The sequence below is a fragment of the Manacus candei genome, unplaced genomic scaffold, assembly GCF_025592945.1.
Source record: "Manacus candei isolate 608988 ecotype Guabito, Panama unplaced genomic scaffold, ASM2559294v1 h1tg000018l, whole genome shotgun sequence".
NCBI classification, from domain to species: Eukaryota; Metazoa; Chordata; class Aves; order Passeriformes; family Pipridae; genus Manacus; species Manacus candei.
Genome location: NW_026138066.1, coordinates 13,103,693 through 13,124,464, shown reverse-complemented (window position 1 = coordinate 13,124,464; position 20,772 = coordinate 13,103,693). Strand labels below are relative to the sequence as shown.

The 20,772-nt window shown below is 36.4% G+C and overlaps 1 protein-coding gene across 1 annotated transcript in view; it reads left to right on the top strand.

Annotated features, from left to right (window-relative positions):
• Positions 1-14,024, top strand: part of KDM7A (lysine demethylase 7A) — a 65,424-nt gene extending 51,400 nt beyond the window's left edge. The window contains exons 15-20 of the mRNA XM_051784745.1: positions 2,539-2,636; positions 4,851-4,999; positions 5,137-5,349; positions 7,500-7,581; positions 8,416-8,692; positions 9,425-14,024. Coding sequence (XP_051640705.1) covers positions 2,539-2,636; positions 4,851-4,999; positions 5,137-5,349; positions 7,500-7,581; positions 8,416-8,692; positions 9,425-9,519 — 914 coding nt within the window. The 3' untranslated portion in view covers positions 9,520-14,024. The remainder of the gene's footprint in view (positions 1-2,538; positions 2,637-4,850; positions 5,000-5,136; positions 5,350-7,499; positions 7,582-8,415; positions 8,693-9,424) is intronic.
• The last annotated feature ends 6,748 nt before the right edge of the window (positions 14,025-20,772 follow it).

The window sequence follows — 20,772 nt, the reverse complement described above, 5'->3', positions numbered from 1 at the left end:
TGGGTACTCATGAAACAACAAGGCAAACAGTTTGTTGAGTGAGGCTTACTGTGGTGTTTTTCCACTTCCAAAAGCAGACTAAGTAAATTAAAGTAAATTTTGCACTTGAATCAAAAATTAAATCATACAGAGAAAGGGTAGATTTCCTTCAAAATTGTTGCTCTTATTTGATACAGAATGAATATGGGAATGGGTATCCAAATGTAAGAAATGTACTTAGAACTAGAAGTGAATGTTGAGATTGTTCTTCCAGAAATTGAGTACTTGGGACTACCACTAATATTTTTAATTGAAGATTGAGAGTCTTCAAACTTCCTTATTAAAGATTACCTATGTTTGATTATTTTACCTTAACTGAGAGTCTAAAGAGTAAGAAAGGGGAAGGTATTGTCTGCAGAGAATTCCATAAAAGGAACTACCTGTTTCTATAACAGTTTCCAACTTCCATTGTGCTTACTGGGATTAAGGCCAAGAGGCACTATCCACAGACAGATGCCTTTAAACAGATCAAGCTCTACAGAGCTTTGTGTGTCATGCCAAGATCCTGGTTTTAAATGGTGACCCAGTGTTATCAGAGAGACAAAGATCAAGTGCTGTGCTTAATAGAGCAAGATACTTCGTGTGGATGAAGGGAAGGTGATTTAAGATGTTTCTTTAAATTCACAGTAGCTTAGCCTGATCTTAGAGATAATGACTCCTGCCATTCACCTGATTTCTGGAGTATTCCTCCCAGTCTCTGGAAGCATACAGAGCCATAACTTTTCTTGGAAAAGGCAATAGTCTAAAGAAAAATTCTTTGAACTATAAAATGATGTTTTCTGTATCGTGCATGCTGTTGCTTATCCTAGAATTTGTTTGCCTTTTTGAAATGAGCCAAAGGCTTGAGTTATCATCAGAAATTCCTTGGGTTGTTTTGAGCTGCAGTAATTTAAAATATTAATTTTATTGTCATATGTTAAGCATTACTTTATTTAGCTTGACTTCATATATAATGATGTTGCTCATTTAATGTGTTTAGATATTCCTCTTTCTAACACTTTCTGAAGTTTAATTGGTCTTCTCTAGCTTTTTGTACCAACTGTTCATTTTATTCACTTTCTGTTAACAAGTCTCATGTTTAGCTTTCTTCTGAATCTAAAAATAATTACCATTATGCAGTGTTTAGAAATTAATAATACCCTTGAAACATATTCGATGCCTATTTGTGAGCTTTACCACAGTTTTCAATAGGAGCAAAACTCTATCAGAACTGCAGTGTATATATGGTTACAGATACATCCTCTATTCTTGCATAATTAGAGTTAGGAAGAATTGTGTATTGTTTATGTAGTTTCATGTAAAACTATGCTGAAAGCAAACCAACATTTCAACTTTTCTTGTGTTCATTCATTCAGCATAGTTTTGTGTGAAACTGTAAGTACTTGAAAAGTGATGTTGCTTTCTTTAGCTACTATGTTCATAAATTTTTTTATTCTATTTGACTTTTCTCCAAAAAACTACTACTTAAACTGCATATTGTCATCTTCAACAAATTTGTACTTAATCAAGATTTTTACCAGCATCTTTGACACAGGTACACATGCAGCTCACTGGCCTCGAGCCGTGGATTCCAAACACTTAGAAATGTGTTTCCTACTTGTGGTTCTTTGAGATGTGTGCTGTCTCTTAAGAGTACAGGTTTATGAGAACTGCTCAGCTGCTTCATGTTTTGAGTTCTTTCAGCACTTGAAGTAAACCATGTGGACTAGTTAGCTGCTTTGATTGATTGCTTTGTCATATTGCAAGTGTTTTTGATGTCTATTTTGACACCTGATTCTCTTATTAGTTCTTTACCTTAGTACTAGCATAAAGCAAGTCTAAGGTTGATATTTCCTCATCTTCCTTTTCAGGTCATTCTGTAATAAAGACAATGCAAGTATCATCACAGTAATACTTTAATATTTAACAGGTCTGCATTTTAACCCTGGTTGGCAGCTATGCCAGTAATGGCAGAATATGCCAGTAAATTGTGATATGGAAGTAAAATTGCAAATAATGCAATTTTTTTACCTTTAAATCATTTAATATCCTTTGACTTCCATGTTTAGTGTTTCTTTATAACTGCTTTTGTTTTTAAACAGGGAAATCCCAGGTTCAGAGAGCGTAAGGCAAAGTAATATTGAACATTATTTCTGATTAATGTTTTTTGAAAGCCACTTCTCTGACTCTACCCTATACACAAAAGCAGAAATTGCCCAAGGTGCCATCTGTGGAGTATGTGCTCTATAGGAGAGAAAAAAATATATGCTTCTTCTGCACCTGATGTATCTTCCTGTCTTCATCCAGTCAATTGCTTGAGGAGTCTGTTGGTCAGCAGTAGGCAATTCATTATAGTTCTAAGCAGAATTGTCTTGTGAACCGGATCAGTGTGTGGATGTGCTTTTGTTTGCAGGCTGTTAGAAATTAAACATGTGTTTCTTGATTTTTACTTCCAAAATAATAGTTAAATATTATATGTAATAAATATTGGGTCTTATATTTTAATTTTTCTCTCTGCAGTGTTCTTTGAAAGTGTGAAATCAGAACTCAGGAATGGATCCTCAGAGTACTCTGATATTTCTGATTCAGAAGAATCTGAGCCTGATTGCACTACACAGGTATAGCTAGAAAAAAAGTCACAAAAGTTAATGAAGCCATTAAATATAATTTTGCTCACACATTTCAAATTTGTATGGTCAAAGTTTGTGTTAAAACCGCAATAACAAAGTATTTAGTTCTTGTTCAAGTTAATATGTCAGACTTAATGTTCTGCCTCATTTTTCATTTATCCTAGTGTTGAGAAAAATTATAAGGTATGCTATCTTGAGCCAAATTTTATGATCTCCATTGTCATTGAAGTGGAGCTGGCAGAGGATGAGCCCTGCTCTGGAACAAGCAGTCTGAGAAAAGTTAGAGTTGCTTTATTTATTTTGTAAAAAGTCCAAATTGTATCATTTGAATTATAAGTATCTACCACACAAGTTTCATTTTAGTACATGATTAGTTGGAAACAATCTTACAGGTATTCAGTTTTTTTAAATAAGCTGAAGCAACTAAATCCTCTTCAGGTATTTTAGACTACTGGAAGTAAATGGGAATCTTCCATTTGAGTGTCTAGACTGTAGTGATTTCTTTAGAACTAAATGAAATATAAATGCAAACACGTGCATATTTGCAAGCATATATTTTAATACAATGTGCATATGCATATATAAATATTGTAACTATTTTTTTTGTTTGCAAATTGTGCTCTGACTTAGTAATTTCAATTTTTGTTGGTTAGCAATAGGGTGGAGTGATTACTTCAGATTTTTGTTTCATGCTTCTTGAATACTAATGTTTTGGTCTTTCGTTCAATTTTCAACCTATTATTAGACTTTATAAGAAGTCTTCAAATTCCTACTTTTTCCATAATGGTCAAGATCTATTTTTGATATTTGTTGTCTTTCATCATTACTTTATCTAGATGTTGGAATAAATGATAGGAATCTTCATGATATGGCTTCTTCTGGTTTAAACTGCATTGTCAGCAACTTTGGCTCAGCAGGTTTCCTTTTCTAAGACACAGAATCATTAATTACTCAAATGTGATATATCTCATCTTCCCAAGAGAATGTAGCCAGTTTTGGATGACTTTGTAAATGAGTGAATGTTTTATATTAATGCTATTTACTCTCTTAGTTCTTCTCATACTCTTCTGCTTTTTAATTTCTAATATCTAATGGAATAATTTTTCTGCATATTTGAATTTGTCTTTTGTAGTAACATATCCAAAATGAACTCTCTCAGTAGCTCCTGTAAATCCTTTAATGTTGTTACATTGTGCTGAAGATGATCTTAGCAAAACAACGCCTTTATTATTAACATTGAATCATAGTTATAATTTAATTGCCCATTGGTGTCACTTTCTAAGTGTCAAAGATTAACAAGCTGCTCTTGTGAATGAAACTATTGTATAAAAATATCCCTTGGTGATGCAATGCACTTAATTCATGCCAGTTCCGTTTTTGATGATAGTGGTGTCAGTCTTGAAGGATCAGAACATATCCATGTTCTGATCTTCCACTTTCAACTTTTTTATTGAGTGTCATGCATATTCCTTGGCTTGAAAAAAACACTGTGATGTTCTCCATACTTGTTGAAAATAGATTAGTCTGAATTACCAAGATGGAACATATGTGTGGTAGCCCTTGCTTCATGTAAAGGCATATTGAGTCACATATGGTTGCTCCACCTTTGAGAAGCTCTTGCCCGTACAAGCTGTAATCTCAGCAGGGGCTGAAAAGCTCTTTCATTCATGAAATGAAGGCTGTGCCACTGTAAGAGAGACAACAGCTGTTGTGTCTCTGTTCCTGCTGTGCTCTGGATTTACCTGAGAGCTTCTGTCATTCATTAGAGAGATGGTGCTGCTGCAAGTTAGATTTGTGAGAGCAGGAACCAGAAGCGGGCAGAATGTGTCCTGTTATATGTAACATGCATCAGTTCTGGCTGCTGCTTAGAACCACACTTCTGGGTTTTTTTCCTCTACCTTGAATTAGTACTCTCTTGAAAGAGAATACAATGATTTGTATATGCTTTAATATTTGTGGTGGTTTGTAAGAACATGGATTTTGGAAACGCTTTTTATACTGGAACATGTCCTCACCAGTATTACAAAATTTGGATGTATTGCATCTCAGTTGCTTTATTCAAATCAACTGCATTCTGAATACTATATATGTGAAAAAGTTAGACCTGAAAACTTTTGAGTTATTCACTTAGCATAAATTAAGGTAGTGTCTCCATTTAGGGGGTCTGGTGACCATTCTGCATTCTGTTTCCTCTTGTTTCAGCAGAAGGATTCCTCCACAGAGGAGTCAGAAAGCTCAGGTGATGAAGAGAAGCAGGAAGTAACATCAAATTTCAAAGAGGAATCTAAGGTCATGAGAGACCTTTGTCAAAATACCCAGAAGCCATCCAGAAATGAAACTCCCAGTAAAAAGTAAGCACATTGTGGGCATTTTTTATAAACTGTTAGACCTTTTCACGTATATTTATTGTTCTACCTTATACCAATGTAAAACTCAGTCCTTCAGAGGATTCTGTTTTGAACTGCTTACTACTCCTTTATTTTTCTAGGGAATGTCCTACCTCGACAAGTACAGAAGAAGAAGCTATTCAGGGCATGCTTTCTATGGCAGGATTGCACTATACTACATGTTTACCAGGTCATACTCAAAGCACAGACTGCACAAATAAAAGAACCTCCCTTCAGGAACACAGAAGCTACGCCAGGAGTCGGCATAAAGACAGACAGCCATCTCAGAGCCACAAAACAATAGAATGTGGTAGGTGTCTGAACTAATGACACTGTTGCTCTCTGCTTTTGGACAGAGTGCTCAGCATAAGCACTTAAATTTACATTTTTAGATTTGTAGTCTTTATATTAGTAGTTTTTAATCAGACTGACGTTTAAAACTGTGTTCTTTGGTTTTTTTTGTTGTTGTTTTTTTCTAGTAAAAAATAAGTGTTACTTCTGAAAACTGGGACAAAGTTAGCTTGTCATCAAAAAACCCCTTCTAAATATTTCCATCTAAAAGTTTTGTGGCATCCTTATAAGACTGGCAAAGTTTTGGCTTTGCCAAATGTAATCTCTTTCAGAAAAGACAGAACCTTCATGGTTGCAGCTTTCATAACAACTGTGTTGCTTAGATATCCTTAGGAATCTGCTTGGTGATTTTTCATGTGTCTTTGGAAGGCATATTTGGCTTTACTCCTGAAATTCTGCTATGAATACAGTGCATTAAAAGAGGAGAATTCAGAGGTCATTTTTTTTTTTGTCAGTGGCATTTTGATGTCTGTGGAAAGCAAACATCTGTTAAACGCATTTTGGGAATGCAAGACAGGAGAACATTAACACTAATCCCCTCAAAGGAATCAAAATCACTTATTGGAACAGAGAAAAAGTCATCATTTGTGAACTTTCTTTGCTTGAGAGAGAAATGGAAGAGGATTATAGCTTTGCTGATGTGAAACAAATAGAACCCCACCAGCAAGCACAGTGCTGATTCAAAGAACTGATAGTATGTTGATATTTGTTTACCTAGATAACAGGAAAGCCTAATGTGATGTCATGGACTGTGTTCTGGTAACTGAAGCTCTAGGTCCTTCAAACCCACCAAACAAACAAACAAACAAACAAACCCACAAACAGCAGGAAAAAAAATCCAACCCAAACCTAACCAGCAAACCACACAGACACATACAGTGTCTGTCCACCTTTGTAACTTCATGAAAGTCATAAGATTCAGGTTTCCAGGTTGTGATGGGTTGACTCAGGCCAGCAGCTAAGCACCCACACAGCCTTTTGTTCTCTCCCCCACCACTGTGGAATAGGGAAGGGAGTAGAAATAGCAAAAGTGATAAGATTAATGGATTGATATAAAGACAATTTAGTAAATGAAGAAAGGAGAAAAGGAACAAGTGGCGTAAAGACAGTCACTCACTACCTTCTTCAAGCAAACTGATGCTCAGTCAGTCTGTGGTCAGGGGCTGCCTTCGACTGCCTTTCCACAAGCCTCTTCCTCTACCCCAATTGTTATTGCCAAGCATAACATTCTATGTCTATTCTGTGGTATGGAATATTCCTTTGGCCAATACAGGTCTGCTGTCCTGGCTATGTCCCTTCCCAATCTCTTGCCTACTCCTACTTTACTTACTGCAGTGAGCAAAGGAGCAAAGGAGAAAGTTGTGACACTGTGCAAGCGCTACTCAGCAACAGTCAGGAGTTTGGTGTGTTATGAACACTGGCTCAGCCACAAATTTATAATACAGCATTATATGGACTGTTAGGAAAAAAATCTGTTCCAACCAGAGCCACTACGTGTGTCAAACTACACGGGTGAAGATGAAACTGTGCTTGTTAGCTAGCAGGTTTCATAAAACCTTTCAGTCTCTCCAAATGCAAATTGAATTGGTGTCTTGGGATACCCTTCATTTTACAAGTTAACTGTATTGTAAATGTATTTTCAATGCAGACACTTCTTCTATAGGCCTATCAGCACAGTTCTTCCTTATATTGCACCTGAATAGCACATCAGTGCTTAGAAAAAAATACGGTCAATAATACCTGAAAACGAAATGTCCATTGTTCTATGAGCTTCTCATGATACAAAGCCATGGTAGAAAAACTGCAGTTTTAACAAAGAAAGTAGGCTGTCTTCAACATCAGGGCTTTGAAATTTGAAAGATTATATTTGTCTGACCTTCTTACAGTGGTGTGTTGATCCTTATTTAGGTTTATTTATGCTGTGAGGTTTTTTTCCCAATTTAGTATGTAGAACCAAGCAGCTGTAAATTTTAATTTGTATTCAGGAAATATTTTCCATTGGGTTTTCCTTTTTTCCTTGTTTTGTTTTTAAAGTCACTCAAATGTATAGTTACCTTTGTATTCTTAATTATTGATTTTAAAATTTAGGCTTGTTGAACTTCTCTTTAGGTAGGTCTGTGAAGGAAGAGGAAAGAGACTTGGGAACTTCAGCATGGACTAGACACCTAAATGAAGCTTCAAGGATTACCCCTCAGGTAAAGCAGTGCTTTAAACATTTTTTTTGCTTTCAAATTCTCTTCTTTCATACTGGCTAGTATGAAGGTGTTCAGGGCAGTATCTTGAAAAATCAAAAATACTTTTTCAAAAAGCATGAATTTACATTCAGTCTAACTGGGGAAGCACTTTATTATTATTATTCCCAACCAGAGCTTAAGAACAAGTGGAATATGTTGATAGTATTTATAATAAAGATACTTGCTTAGGAAATTGGTACTGCCAAAATGATACAACCTTTCAACAGCCAACAGGTAGGAATATTCTTATTTTCTGATATCCAGATGGATTCCAGCAAAGAATGATAGGTTGTGTTTCTGACAATCTGAACTTTTTTAGTATTTCTAAACTTACCTGTATTAGAAGTATTAGAATAATTAATGAAATAGAATAAAGTTGCAAAATTGCATCTATTAAATAACACTGTTTTTTTAACTGCGTGCTTTCTAGTGTTTGCTTGGTAAGAATATGTAACTACATGGTACTCGTTAATTCCCGATTTAGCATTTGTTGTCTTATCAGCTGAATATTGAAACTAGATTACCTGGTTGCATATACATATATTATACATATTATACAGTGGTATATGTAATTAATCTGTAGTGTTGCCCTTAAATGCATATGGAAAAAATTGCACAGAGACTATGTTGTATGTTATTTTTAAGAGGTATCTATGATGGAATCATAAAGTGTTCAGATACTAGTGGAACTAAAATATCTTTTCCAAAGACACAAATTAGAATTAGAAAAACTGGAGTGAACTTGTAGCCAGAAGGTACTAACCTCTACATTTTTTCTTCTCATTTCCATACTAGGATGCAAATAAAACTCAAAAATATATCAAGAAAGAGGGTACATCAGAAGCCAATTATAAGGTTCAGGAAAACAGAAGCATAGTCCACAACAACAGCTTGAGTTTTCAGCATGGCAAATACACACGAGACTCCAGTCTAATTCAAGGAGAATGTCAGCTGAGTGATGGCAGCCTTAGCCCCGACAGGCCGTATGGTGAAACGTCCTTGTCTGTACCACTTCATCCAACAAAGAGGCCAGCATCAAACCCACCCCCTATCAGCAACCAGGCAACAAAAGGTAATGGTTATCTTCATCCTCTTGCCAGGGGAGGGGGAGAAAAAGACTAGGAAAAGGAGCTGGTAAACATCAAAAAGAACTGTTAAATGCAGAAATTGAGTAAAGGACAGGATTAGACCTTGAGGAAAAATACAAAGTGAGCATACTGTGGACACTTAGATTTTGGCACAGAATGTGTGTAGGTGAATTAAGAGTGATCTAACTGGCTGTGTGGCCAGATGAAGCTTTCATAGTTGCAATTGCACAGGATATTTCTTATGCATTTATTACAGGGAACAGATACAACTATTCTCTGAAACACTGACCTGAATCGGATTTCCTTATCAAAGTGAAGGTTTAAAAATTCTGACACTTCAGAAATAGTCTGATGACCATACTATTTAGTGTTCAGTTTCTAGTTTATATTCTATAACTTACTCAAGGGAATAACTTGTGTAAAATTCAGGAAGCTCAGTTTAAGTTCTCTCCTACTACACCTGCTGCCTATTACAGACTAGAAAGGTTTGTAAATAATAGAATCATTTTATTTATGAGAATGCTAGCCAGAGTTTAGGAAAAACGGTTCCTGGTTATTTTTCCAATTCTGATTTCCTGCTTGTTTGTTTGTTTTTGAAACTGATTTGGGTGAGAATTTTGCCTGCTTCAGCTTGAACGCTGCGTTTCATCGTTGTTCTGCAACGACTAAAGCTTGTTCTGAAGTTCCTGATTGAAGCACTTGATTTCATTTTTCAGGCAAACGTCCAAAGAAAGGAATGGCAACTGCTAAACAGCGCCTTGGGAAGATCTTGAAGCTGAACCGGAATGGCCACGCACGCTTCTTTGTTTAATGTAGCTGCTACTTCTACTACTGCTGTCTTTCCTACACAGACCAGTACTGAGGTCGACAGAGCCTGGAGCTGCTGTTAGTCCTCTGCTTGGAGCAGACTTGCATGTACCATCTAAAACACTGCCTGATGAACAAAAACGAGAAAGAGAAAGAAAAAAAAGAAAAAAAAACACAAAAAAACCCAACCCAATGCTGCATTTTCACTGTGCCACACCTGCTCAGCAATAACCATACGGGAACGGGGAAATCTTCAGAGAGACATGGACTGTGAGAAATAGTCTCTCATCAGGGCTTGAATATCATTTGTTGCTGGTAGTTTCTGACCTAATTAATGAGGGGAAGATGATGAAGGTGGTTTATCAATAATTTATTTCTGATAGATTTTCACAACTTTTAAATTCATTTAAAAAACCTATTTATTTGGAAGACTTTTTCTGTGGGGGTTATTAATTTAGATTTAATAATGTGAAAGTTTTAAATTGTTTTGATAATGTGTGTTTGGTGCAGTGGAGAGCCACATTAATTGTGATTAGTCTGGACTCCTAAATTTGATATTCAGGTTATAGTCTTAAATAGGGGTGAGATGCATTAATAATTATTTTTTAAATTAAGGCATATGGAATCTTATTTTTTTCCTGCTTTTTGTAAGCTATTGGCTGGGCTTCTGTTGACTTGCAAGTTGCATATTCTCTGCAAGCTTGTTTATTTTTTGACCTGTCCTCTTTATTATCAGATTTATTTATTTAATGGACTAGAAGAGACTCCTAAAGACAGAAGAATCTTCTTATGTCAGTCTAGTAGCTAGCTTCTTTTAAACTGCACCTCTTTCCTCCAAAATAGATTGAGTGCATACTACTCCTCCTGATGATCTCTCTGTGATGATTTTCTTCTGTGAAAAAGGTCCCTGAAATTGTATTTGTACAAGTTATTTAAGAGTTGGTACAAAGGAGGAAAACCCAATATATCTTTTTGGAGGAACAGGGACATCAGTTAGGATAAATGTTTCTTCAGAACAGTTACTCTGAAATAACTCGTAAGATATACGTTGCAGTCATAAGATTTGGCATATTACTTAATGTAGCATGGAAGAAGCATTAAAATGTTATTATTGTTCTTTAAACACATTTTACTGAAGAGTCAGGAAAGCAGGAGACTGTGTGTTGCTTTCAAAGCTGGGTGAGACAGCCAATTAAAAGTCTTAACTGGTGCATATATAAGCATTTAAGTAGCTTACTGGTATCAGAATGATCATTTGTGTCAGGCTTCTTACAGAGCTGATAACAAATGCCCTTTCTGAATTATTGTAAATAATTTTGATTTAAAATTTGTATTTTTCTGTAATATAAAATTAAATATTTAACTTTTGAGGGACGGGGATGAAGGGGAATACCTTCACTTGATTCTGGAAAAAGGGCATTTTGTAGGGTCCAGCCAAAATGTAGACATTAATATGCTAGTGACAACAATGTTGTTGGTTGGTTAGGGGGTTTTTTGGTTATTAAGAGTAAAAATACTCCTGTGTCACTGTCCAAGTCATCAAATTGATTTAACTTTCCACACCAGTTTTTCCTTCCTCCATATTCTATACTGGAATAATTTTCTCTTGTAGTTTAAAAGCAAAACTCAGTTTTACTTTCCAGAGTATTTGTGCAGAGTTATTTTTGTTTAGGCTAAATTATGAATGCCTGTAGAAATTTATGAAAATAGTTCTGATGTCAGGTGTTTTTAATTCTTGCAGGATCAAAACCAGTTAGCACTATCCTGTTTCTAAATGGAGAATCATCAAAATATAATGCAACTGCAAGTAAGTCAGGTAGCTTTCACAGCTTTACTTCATCTAGAGCTTGAAAATTACAGGAGTGTTTTTTGCAGCCCAACTTTTACATTATATTGACTTGGCTTGTTTTGTGACTTGTATGGGTGACTTTTTTTACTTTTTTTTGTTGTTTGCTAATTAATGTTTCACAAAAGCATTTTTTCAGTCTTTTAAATTTTTTATTCTTGTTTAATTTAAAACAAGTTATCAACCTCTATAATATTGGGAATGGAGGTAACAAAGGATTTCTCAGAAGTAGAAGATAAGCTAAGAGGTACTCTAAGGGTGCTGAAAATTACTATAAGGAGTTGTGGTTCTCAGGTGCTATGATTTCCAGAAGGAAATAGTTAAAAGAGAATATTTTAACTATCTTCTAATATGTTCTCACCAAAGTCAGTCAAAGAAAGAAATTGTTGTCAATATTAGTTAAAATTATATATCCATATGAATTTTCTCTGTGTTTAAACTTGAGCAAATGCCTGCCAGGCTTTGGAAGCTGTTTTAGCTTCAGCATATTGAACCAAACTGTTTCCTTCCTGCTAGCTGAACAATTTCTAATAATAGAAAATTCCAGTTTAGAGCAGCAATCAGATTCAGAGCGGAATGAAGAATGAGTTCTCTCTCCTTAAAGGCAGATTTTTATCTGAAGTAAAAGTATGCCAGAATAGAATCTGGAGTAAGGAATTTTAAAATATGGAGTATGCTCTCTTGTACATGTGACTGGCTTATACAGAGACTCTTTTTTGACCATCCACATTATTTATCTGTACCTTACTGTTGGAACATAGATATGGCTGGACCCATATATATTATTTCTTCTTGGTTTTATTCTTTCTTTTACTCTGCTTTCTACCTTTTTTTTTTCCAAGTGGCTCTCCACTGTCATGAATTTATGTAATAGTCTCTTCACAGGCTGTCAACAGGCGGAGGTTCATTTGCATTTTCTTCAGATAATCCATGCTTCCAGCAGAATTTAAATCTGATGTTCCACCTTAGAACAAGTAATTTAAGAGAAATTGCCATGATGAGCAGTATTAAAAAAAAGAAAAAAAAAAGAAAAACAAAAAAGAAAAACAACAAAGGGGGAAAAGGAAGTCTCCTGGTAGCTTATGAAGAGGATGTGGTAACCTCACTTGTTTTGTGTACTTGTTTGTAGGGATATTTTTATTGTGTTCTAGATGAAATCACTTCTGCACCAATCTTTCTGTAGATGGACTGAACCTTGTGTTGTTGTAGTGGAGAGAAATACCCCAGTTTTCTTCCTTGCTGTCTCACTTGGAGTAGAAGAGGGAGGGAGTAGGGAACACTGGCTGGATGACAGAGAATCAAGCCAGCTATGGTAGTTCGTTTTCAAGGATAATCTTTTTTGAAAAGTCAGGGAACTTGGATTTGGCATAATTATTTTTTTTTTGTAGACAGAACAATAGGAAATGAAATACTGTAGGGGTTTTCCCAGTCTCTTAAGTTCTCATATTCCTACAATGGAAAAAAAGAGAAACAAACATGAAAATGGAAAGACCACCTAGAAACTATATCAAAGACTCTTCCAGCAACTTTCCCTTTTCTTCTCCTACTATACTTGCTAATAAACCCTGGCTACAGGGTAGCCTTTGTTGACCTCTGAGGTAGATTACCTATGCAACCTGTAATACTCTACATTAATTCATTCTTCAAGAGAATTTTGAAAGGGTTAGATGTTGAGAGTTAAAACTGTTGTTTTCTGATCACATGGGAGGCTTTGGGGGTTTTGATTTTTATTTTTTTTGGTGGTTGAAGTGCTTGTGTTACCTTTGGTAGAGATGTAAGAGAACACAGTGTCATTATAACATTTTCCACGCTTCAGCTTTCCCTAGGCTTTGCTATAAGGCATAAGCTACTTTCATTCACAAGGCCATTAAGTTGTAAATGTTTAAAATTTTTGCAGGATTTCAAAGCCAGAGCTGATGAGAATCTGGCCAACCCCCTTTTTGGTAGTTGTGGAGACTAAGCAGAACTGAAACTAGAATGACCTGGTAACTAGTGCCCTATTTAGGCTCCACATGCCCACCTATCTCTTCATACTCCCACCATGACCCCAAATCTTGTGTCTTTCCAGAGAGTCATTCACGTAATACTTCCAGACCATTAAAAGCTGTTTATAGTTCTGGGGTTGAGTGATCCCAGAGCTACTCTTTCACAGAAGAAATACAAATGGAACCGAGGGCCTTACTATTTGTCGTTAAACAAGATTAAAAGCTGCAACATCCATTTACCCAAAAAATAAACCCAACAAAAAAAACCCTGGTAACCCTCTTTGTGGGAGCCTATGAGTGATAAGTCATGCAGTGGATGGGAAATAAAAGTAGCACTGATAAGGAAATGCATATTCTTCGTAGGCTGCATTTCTGTTTGGAAAAAAAAGACTTTTTCTACTTTTAATATAAATTAAGCCATAAGAGTTTCATGCTGTGGGAAGGGAATGAAAGGAATCACTTTAAGAGATTATATTGATATGTATTGTCACTTCTGCTGGGAAATGTCTATTGCTGCCAATGCTTGGGTGAATTTTTTTTTTTTTAAAAAACATGGAATTTGAAAAAAAAAAAAAGGGGCTAGTTCTTGGCTGTATTTACTAGTTTTGTAGTAATGTTTTGCTGGCCCATTTGTCTTTTCCTCTCCTTTTTCTACTCTCATAGTCTAATTTCTATCTTTCCTTCTTAATGTTTCTGAAAATATTAGCTTGTCTGCTCAGTAGGGATCGGTGTATGTGTGTCTTCCTTTTTACAGAAACGCACTACTGTGTTAAGTATTTGGCTGGGAAATGGGATGCTGCAGCTTTAAGAGCATTTTTTTCAATTCATAACAGTATTTCCCATCCTCTTTTGCCTGCAGGCAGGGAAAGTGTATGTACAGTATTTATTTTGTTTTGATTTTACTTTAAATTTGTAAGTTTCTATAAGTAGTTCATATTGATTATTCTAGGGGAAGATAAGTGGCTTTGTTTAAATTTGTATTTGATATTCATAGTTTCCACTTTCTGTACTTTAAAATACTGAAATTAAAAAATTGTATTGCTTATGTTTTGATTTTAGCACTCTAAAGCGTTTAATTTCTTCAGACTTCTGCTTTTTTGCTTCAGTGTAAATAGAGTAAAGTGTACAGAATATCGTGAGGAGAAGAATGCTTTTCTAGGCCCAATCTCTGTGCCCTTTACTTGTCACAATTTAAAGAAGAAATTTTGTGGAGAAATGTGAAGGAATATTCTCATACTGTTTTTTAAAATTTATTCAAAGTGCAAATTTTCATTTCAATCCAAGTATGTTATAGGGCAACTGAATGCATTTTGTGAAGATGTGTATAGTCTTCTTGAATCCTAATATAAAAAGGAGGTGGAAGTTTTTGTGATTCATCATATTATCAGATCCAGATTTATAAGAAGTGTCAAATGGTATTTACATGTTTTTGCTCTTGGTTTTTGTTCAGGTTTGTCTCATGCTACTGATGACTGACTCATCTCTTGATTTCTTTTTTTCTTTTTTTGTTCTTTTTCCTTTAAGTGTGTGCAGTTTCTGGAAGAAGAGCTTTCTCTTTCACACTTTCACATGCTTAGACATACTTGCTTTTATCCTGGATGACTTCTCTGCTGATTTCTCCTACCACATGTCATCTTCTGGTTTACAGTTGTCGGTGCTCCCTATTTTGACTCCATATGGCAGTGCAGTGTTTGCATGTGGGTGCTCTACTTGGGGGTAATGGAAGCATTACTGTCTCACACTACAGCTTTGTGTAATGCGTTTTCTTCTGCATGTAGTGCTCAGTGCTACTGAACTGCTTCAGTGCTGTGATGATGCTTAGATTCCAATGGTGGTCATTTTATGGGAGCCTGAGATAAATGACATGGCAATGGCATTGGAAGAACCAGGTGCCAAAAGGTGTTTGATGGGAGAACCCTGTTCAGCTGTTCAAGTTCCCTTTTTAGCTTGGCTTCTAGTTTACAGAGAATTTAAGGTTGACTGTAATGACCAGGAGATCTGTTGATTGACCAGGACTTCATTGTGCCAGCTGCTTTACAGACAAAGGACAAGAATGCTGACCTCATCAAACCACGTACTGCTTAATGAAGCAGTTTTAAAAAACTCAACAAACTAGAAAGTTTTGTGGCCTAAAGTTTAAAACATGGTAGTGTTGTAGAGTTTAGAAGCAGAAACTTCTGTGCTTTTTCAAAAGCAAATTTCATAATGGTGTAAGAAATCACGAGGAAAAATCATGAATCAAGTACGGGTGTTGAAGATGAAATATTTGTATGTCCAGAAATCTGTTCCCATTGTATTTTGACATGTCTTTACATCTTTTAAATTAATCAGTTAAAACTGATTTTAAATTTGGTTAGCCCAAGATTTGCCAAAGATCTGAAAGAGCTGTTTGTCTGTCAGAGCAACTATGTATTTTGAAAAGGTTTTAATCACTGTGATTGAAGAGCAATGCTACAACTATGCATATCCATCAGACAGACTCATCTGGATTTGTCACACTGAACTCACTGCTCATACTAATGTTTTGGTCTTAAAGTGATAGACTTTAAAAAGCTCCTCAGTGGGCCACAAATACAAGTTTCATACCCATCTAAAAACCCACATCAGCACCTTTACTATTTGTCCTTTTGTTTTTCGCCAGCTACACATCAGAGATTTTTTCTGTGACTGCTGTTTAGAGACTAATAGGATAATACACTGGAAAACATGAAATATCTCAAGTGCTGCTTTAAATGCTACTGGATAGTCTTCAGCAGCTGGAGATATATTTCCATTAAGAGTTTCTGGTTGTCTGCTTTTCTGTTTGCGGAGGATGGGAAATACTTACCTGGATTGTTCTTTCCTAAGGGAAAGACGGATTTTAAAGATTTCAAGGCTACCAAATGTGACAAAAGAATTGAATTTCTAAAGTCAGGGAATGGACAAGATACTCCTCTTGGTATCTGAAGACTAAAGTTACTGGTTTTGGTTTTTAATCAACAGTATTCTGTTGCGTTTTAGGTAAAGTACCCCCTTGTAAAGTGCCTACAGACTTGATTTTCTGTCCATTTAGTGAAGTTCAACTCTTTCTCTAGAGAGTTTGTCCTGACCTCCTTAAGTTGTGAAACTTTTGTACTGGTGGCTCTTTAGTTAACACATTCAACCAAACCTTTTCCAGTTTGTTTTGTTTAGATTGAACTTTGGATTGATGATGGAAACCTGACTAGCAGCATGAATATGTGGAAGTCAATCATGCGGAGTGTTGGTTTCTATAGAAACTTATTCTTTTCTTTGTCTAGAAGTAATTGTCCTGGGAACCCCTGAAATTACGCTTTTAGTGCTGGTAAGTAATGCCAACTGTCTCAAGCCAAAAGTTAATGAGGACTGAAACTGTAAAACCAGAATGTTACTGTTCCTCCTTCTGATATGACCAGGATTGTTAAACACCTTTGTTTCTACAATGATCAATGACTAAAGTTTTTTTACCTGCAGAAAAAACAGCTGGTGATCAAGACAGTGAATGAAATCTGTCATTGCCAGAGCTCATAGTTTTCCACCTAACAGCTGGCTACTGGGACAGTTTGCTTTGTCTAGACTAAAGTCTGATTTCTCTGAAGCCAATTATATTCAGTCTTTAGAATACTGCAAATTTTTGAAGAATTGTGTTTGGCTTAATAGATCTGTTTATCTGTACTGCTTCTGCTGTATTTGCTTTGGTCTTGGAAAAAAATACTCTACTTTGGAACATATAAGCCAACTAAAAGAACAGTATACAAAGAGTCTGCTTGTTTGTGATGCTTTGCCCTAAAGTTTATTTCTCGTAAGAAGTGTTTTGCTGCAATGACTGTGAGTAAAGTTCCCACCCATACTTGGAGAATGTGATATGTACCTGGAAGAAACATTTGCCCATGAATTGTACACCTTGGTGATAAGTCATAAAGATACAAGTCAGCTTTTTGTTCTGGTTCAGATAAAAGTCAACAAAGCTCTCACATCAACTGCTACTCTGGTCTCCTAAAATAGGATCTGAGCTGTGGAAATGTGGTTTACTTGGCGGCAACTTCAGGCTAGTATTAATTTGAAGAAGATACTAAATCATGTGCTTCCTTCTGAAGTTGCTGATTTCTTGTTACAAAGGTGGTTTGTTTATTTTACTTTTTTATAAAAGGTCCTCAAATAGCTCCATTACAGGTCTGACCCAGTAAGGATTTTCTTCTACTCAGCCAGCACTTGTAGAAATAGTTTTAAATTCCATCATGAAATCGTTACTGAACAGAGCTGTTCCCATGTGTAGAAGTGCCTCTCCTCAAGAGGCAGCTGACCTCTGTGTTCCCACTGAGTGGCACCTATCGAAGGAGAGCGTTCATAGGGTATTTCCTGTGCCAGCTGCCCTAAAAGTGGTGTCAGAACTGGGTGACTCAGATGTGGTTCCTCATCGAGAGGAACCGTTTTGCTTCCAAGTCTGTCCATATTCAGCTCAGGTCCACTGGGAGGGGGGACAAAAATCTGTGAGCTGTGCAGTGCACTACTGCAAAATGAGTTGATCATATTGCAAAGACTGCTGGACAGCTGTGCCTGTCGTAAAATAAGTGCCACAAGTGAGATTGAATTGCCATAGTCTTAGGAGGGAGGCCAAGCATTAAATGGGACATGGCATGTGAAGGATTGCTTTCTCCCCAGGCTTTTGCAGCCACTCAGAGAAAGGTATTAGTGAGATGCTTTGGGAAAATGTGAAAACACTGTACAGCATACCTCTTCTGGTGCTACAAGAAATTAACTTAGTCACTGTTTCTGCATTTTCTTCAATATTAAGAGGGTTTCACTTAAGGTTTGTACAGAAAGCTGAAAGATATTTTATGCACCCTACAGTCTCCTTATGAGTGAGGTTTGTAAGAGGAAGTGATTTGTAGTAGGAAACCTGACATGTTTGAAGAGTGGGAATTAATGTGCACCACTCATGGTTCACATGTAAGACATTTCCTCTCCACACAAACTTTATGTACTCACAATACAGGGCCACTGCTATGCACTGGTGTCTTATAGACTGTTTTCACTTGTGTTGCCATTGGTTTTCTGTTGCCTCTTATCTCAAATAATTTTGAACAATATAGAATGTCAGCTACCAAACTCCAATAACATTATTATTATTATTGCCGTAGCTATGATTTAAAGAATTTCTTCATTAATTCTTTTATGGCACATTTCAATTGACAATGAAATAGTGCTGTCAATACTCTCAAAATACTTTATTTAAATTCTTTTCTACTTGGTTGGGACATTCAGGCATTTCTGGTTTTTTTTTTTTTTGCACTGATGCTAACTCTTACTATATTTTAGAATTCATGACTTGAAGAAAAAGCTGAGTTATCATTCTGTGCCAGACTTGTGGTTCACTGAAAAGGACTCTTAAAAGATTAGGAACAACACAAAAAGAAATCACTGATCTGTTAAACATTTTGTGGAGCCTGTACCTCCAGTCATTAGGTAAAGCACTAAAGCACAGGTTATAGTGTAACCTGAGATCTTAAAGATGCCATGTTGACCAATCAGATCAAAATGTACTTAGTGGTGGAAAACAGAAGGGAAACCATATATATAAAATGAAGTAATTTTTTCTCAATTAGCTAGAGGAATACTAGATTTTTTACTGTTTCACTTTCATGGTGGAGTTGCGCTGAATGGGCCTAATACCTGAAAGACTAAGGTAATAGAAATCACTGGGCCAAAATAGGGTTGATTTCCAGTTGATTTCCAGCTGGAACCACCGTGGTTTTCCTTTTCTAAGGAATAATCTGCTTAGATTTGCACACCTTGGCTACCTTTAATTTCTGACCAGTTCAGATACTGATGGTGCATATAATGATTTTGGTGAGGGTAGAGTTAATGCCTCAGCTGATGTAGTGACATATCTTTAAATATGTATCTATGCTTCTAAGGCTTTTCAGGGGGTGCTGTGGTTTGCTCTTTTGAGATCCTTGATCAAGACTTAAGATCATTCAGAACTCTCAGAACTTTTTCTAGACTACTTTGGGAAGGAGGTAGGATGACCCTCTGCTACCTGGGAGTTGCTTTCCCCTGTGCAGGAATTTATTTAGGGGGAAGGCTTTGGATTGTGCTGCTATATCTTAACCTTTATTTTGCTAATATGATAAGGGCCTCTGGGGTGTACTGGTGAGGGAAGGAAGCAGCAAGGGCAGAGTAATTGTCCAGTCAGCAGATTATTCAAACCCTGCCAGCCCATGTGGTGAAAAGGATGGAAGGGATGAGACCCCAAAAGATGTCCCTGCTTTTCCCTGTGTGTGGGGATAAGCAACAGCCAGACTAAGGTCTGACCAGTCTCACGAGGCCATCCTAGAGGATGGCTCCCATCCCTAGGCACTGCCCACTGGGGACTGCATCCAGACAGGGAAGGATTCCTTGGTGTTTTCCTAAATCGGTGGCCTCTTCCTGTCCTTTGCATGGATGTCAGGTTTGGAGAGGTTAAGCGTGTTTCTGTGATAAAAATGACAGAAAATAACATGGAGTTAGTTATCCAAGCTGGTACCTGGACTGATGTGTGCAACCCCTGGGGGTCAGCTTGAGTTTTTTGTATTTTGAAGTAATATTTAAATCTTACTTTTCCATATCAGTCTTTCACTTACACTACTGGCATAATATGGAATGAGCCTCTCAATTTTGCAGTTTTGGAAAGGTTCTTTCTGAACCATTGTCATTTTGGTTGTTTCATTCTTCCTTACCTTGAATGAAATTGCATGGAATCTAGCTTTGTCCAATGTTCAGCCACCTAATAATGTAGCAGCTTTGGCTGGAAAGCCAAGTTAGCACTGAATCATCAGCATTTCAGTCTGCAGTAACAGGATGGAAGAACATTGAATAGACACGTTTCCTTTTCTATAAAAACATCTAAACCAAACATCTAAACCATGTGACCTCTTGGAGAATTGTTTAAGATCTCTGGATCCCTCTTCTTGAATTTCTTTATCAGCTGCTTGGAAGATTGGGGTATAATGGATGCAAATTCTAGCTGATTTTGCAAAGGATCTGAACTGGAGGATATTTACTGACTCTTCAAATTTTTTTCTTTTTATCTGTTTAACTTCTCTCATGTTTTGGCTTGTATACTGTTGCAGCCAAGTTTGATGCAAGTTAAAAATCACAAGTCTGAAAAGCATTAAATGGATTATTTCTACAGATTTTTAGTTTTTGTAGCTGAAGGCTACACTGGGCATTTTAGGAATCTATATTGATTTTTACTTTTTCTCCACTTAGTTTTTTGTGTATGCTTTGCAGTGTTTCTGCATTGAAATACTGAGTCCTTTTCATTCATGTGATTTTGTATGAAAGCTCTCTCTGGCCTTCCGTTCTGCATTTTTCAAATTCTCTGTATCTTTGGGGACATTTCTTAGTGCAACTCTTGTTAGTTGATTTTCCTGTCTCCTCAAATGAT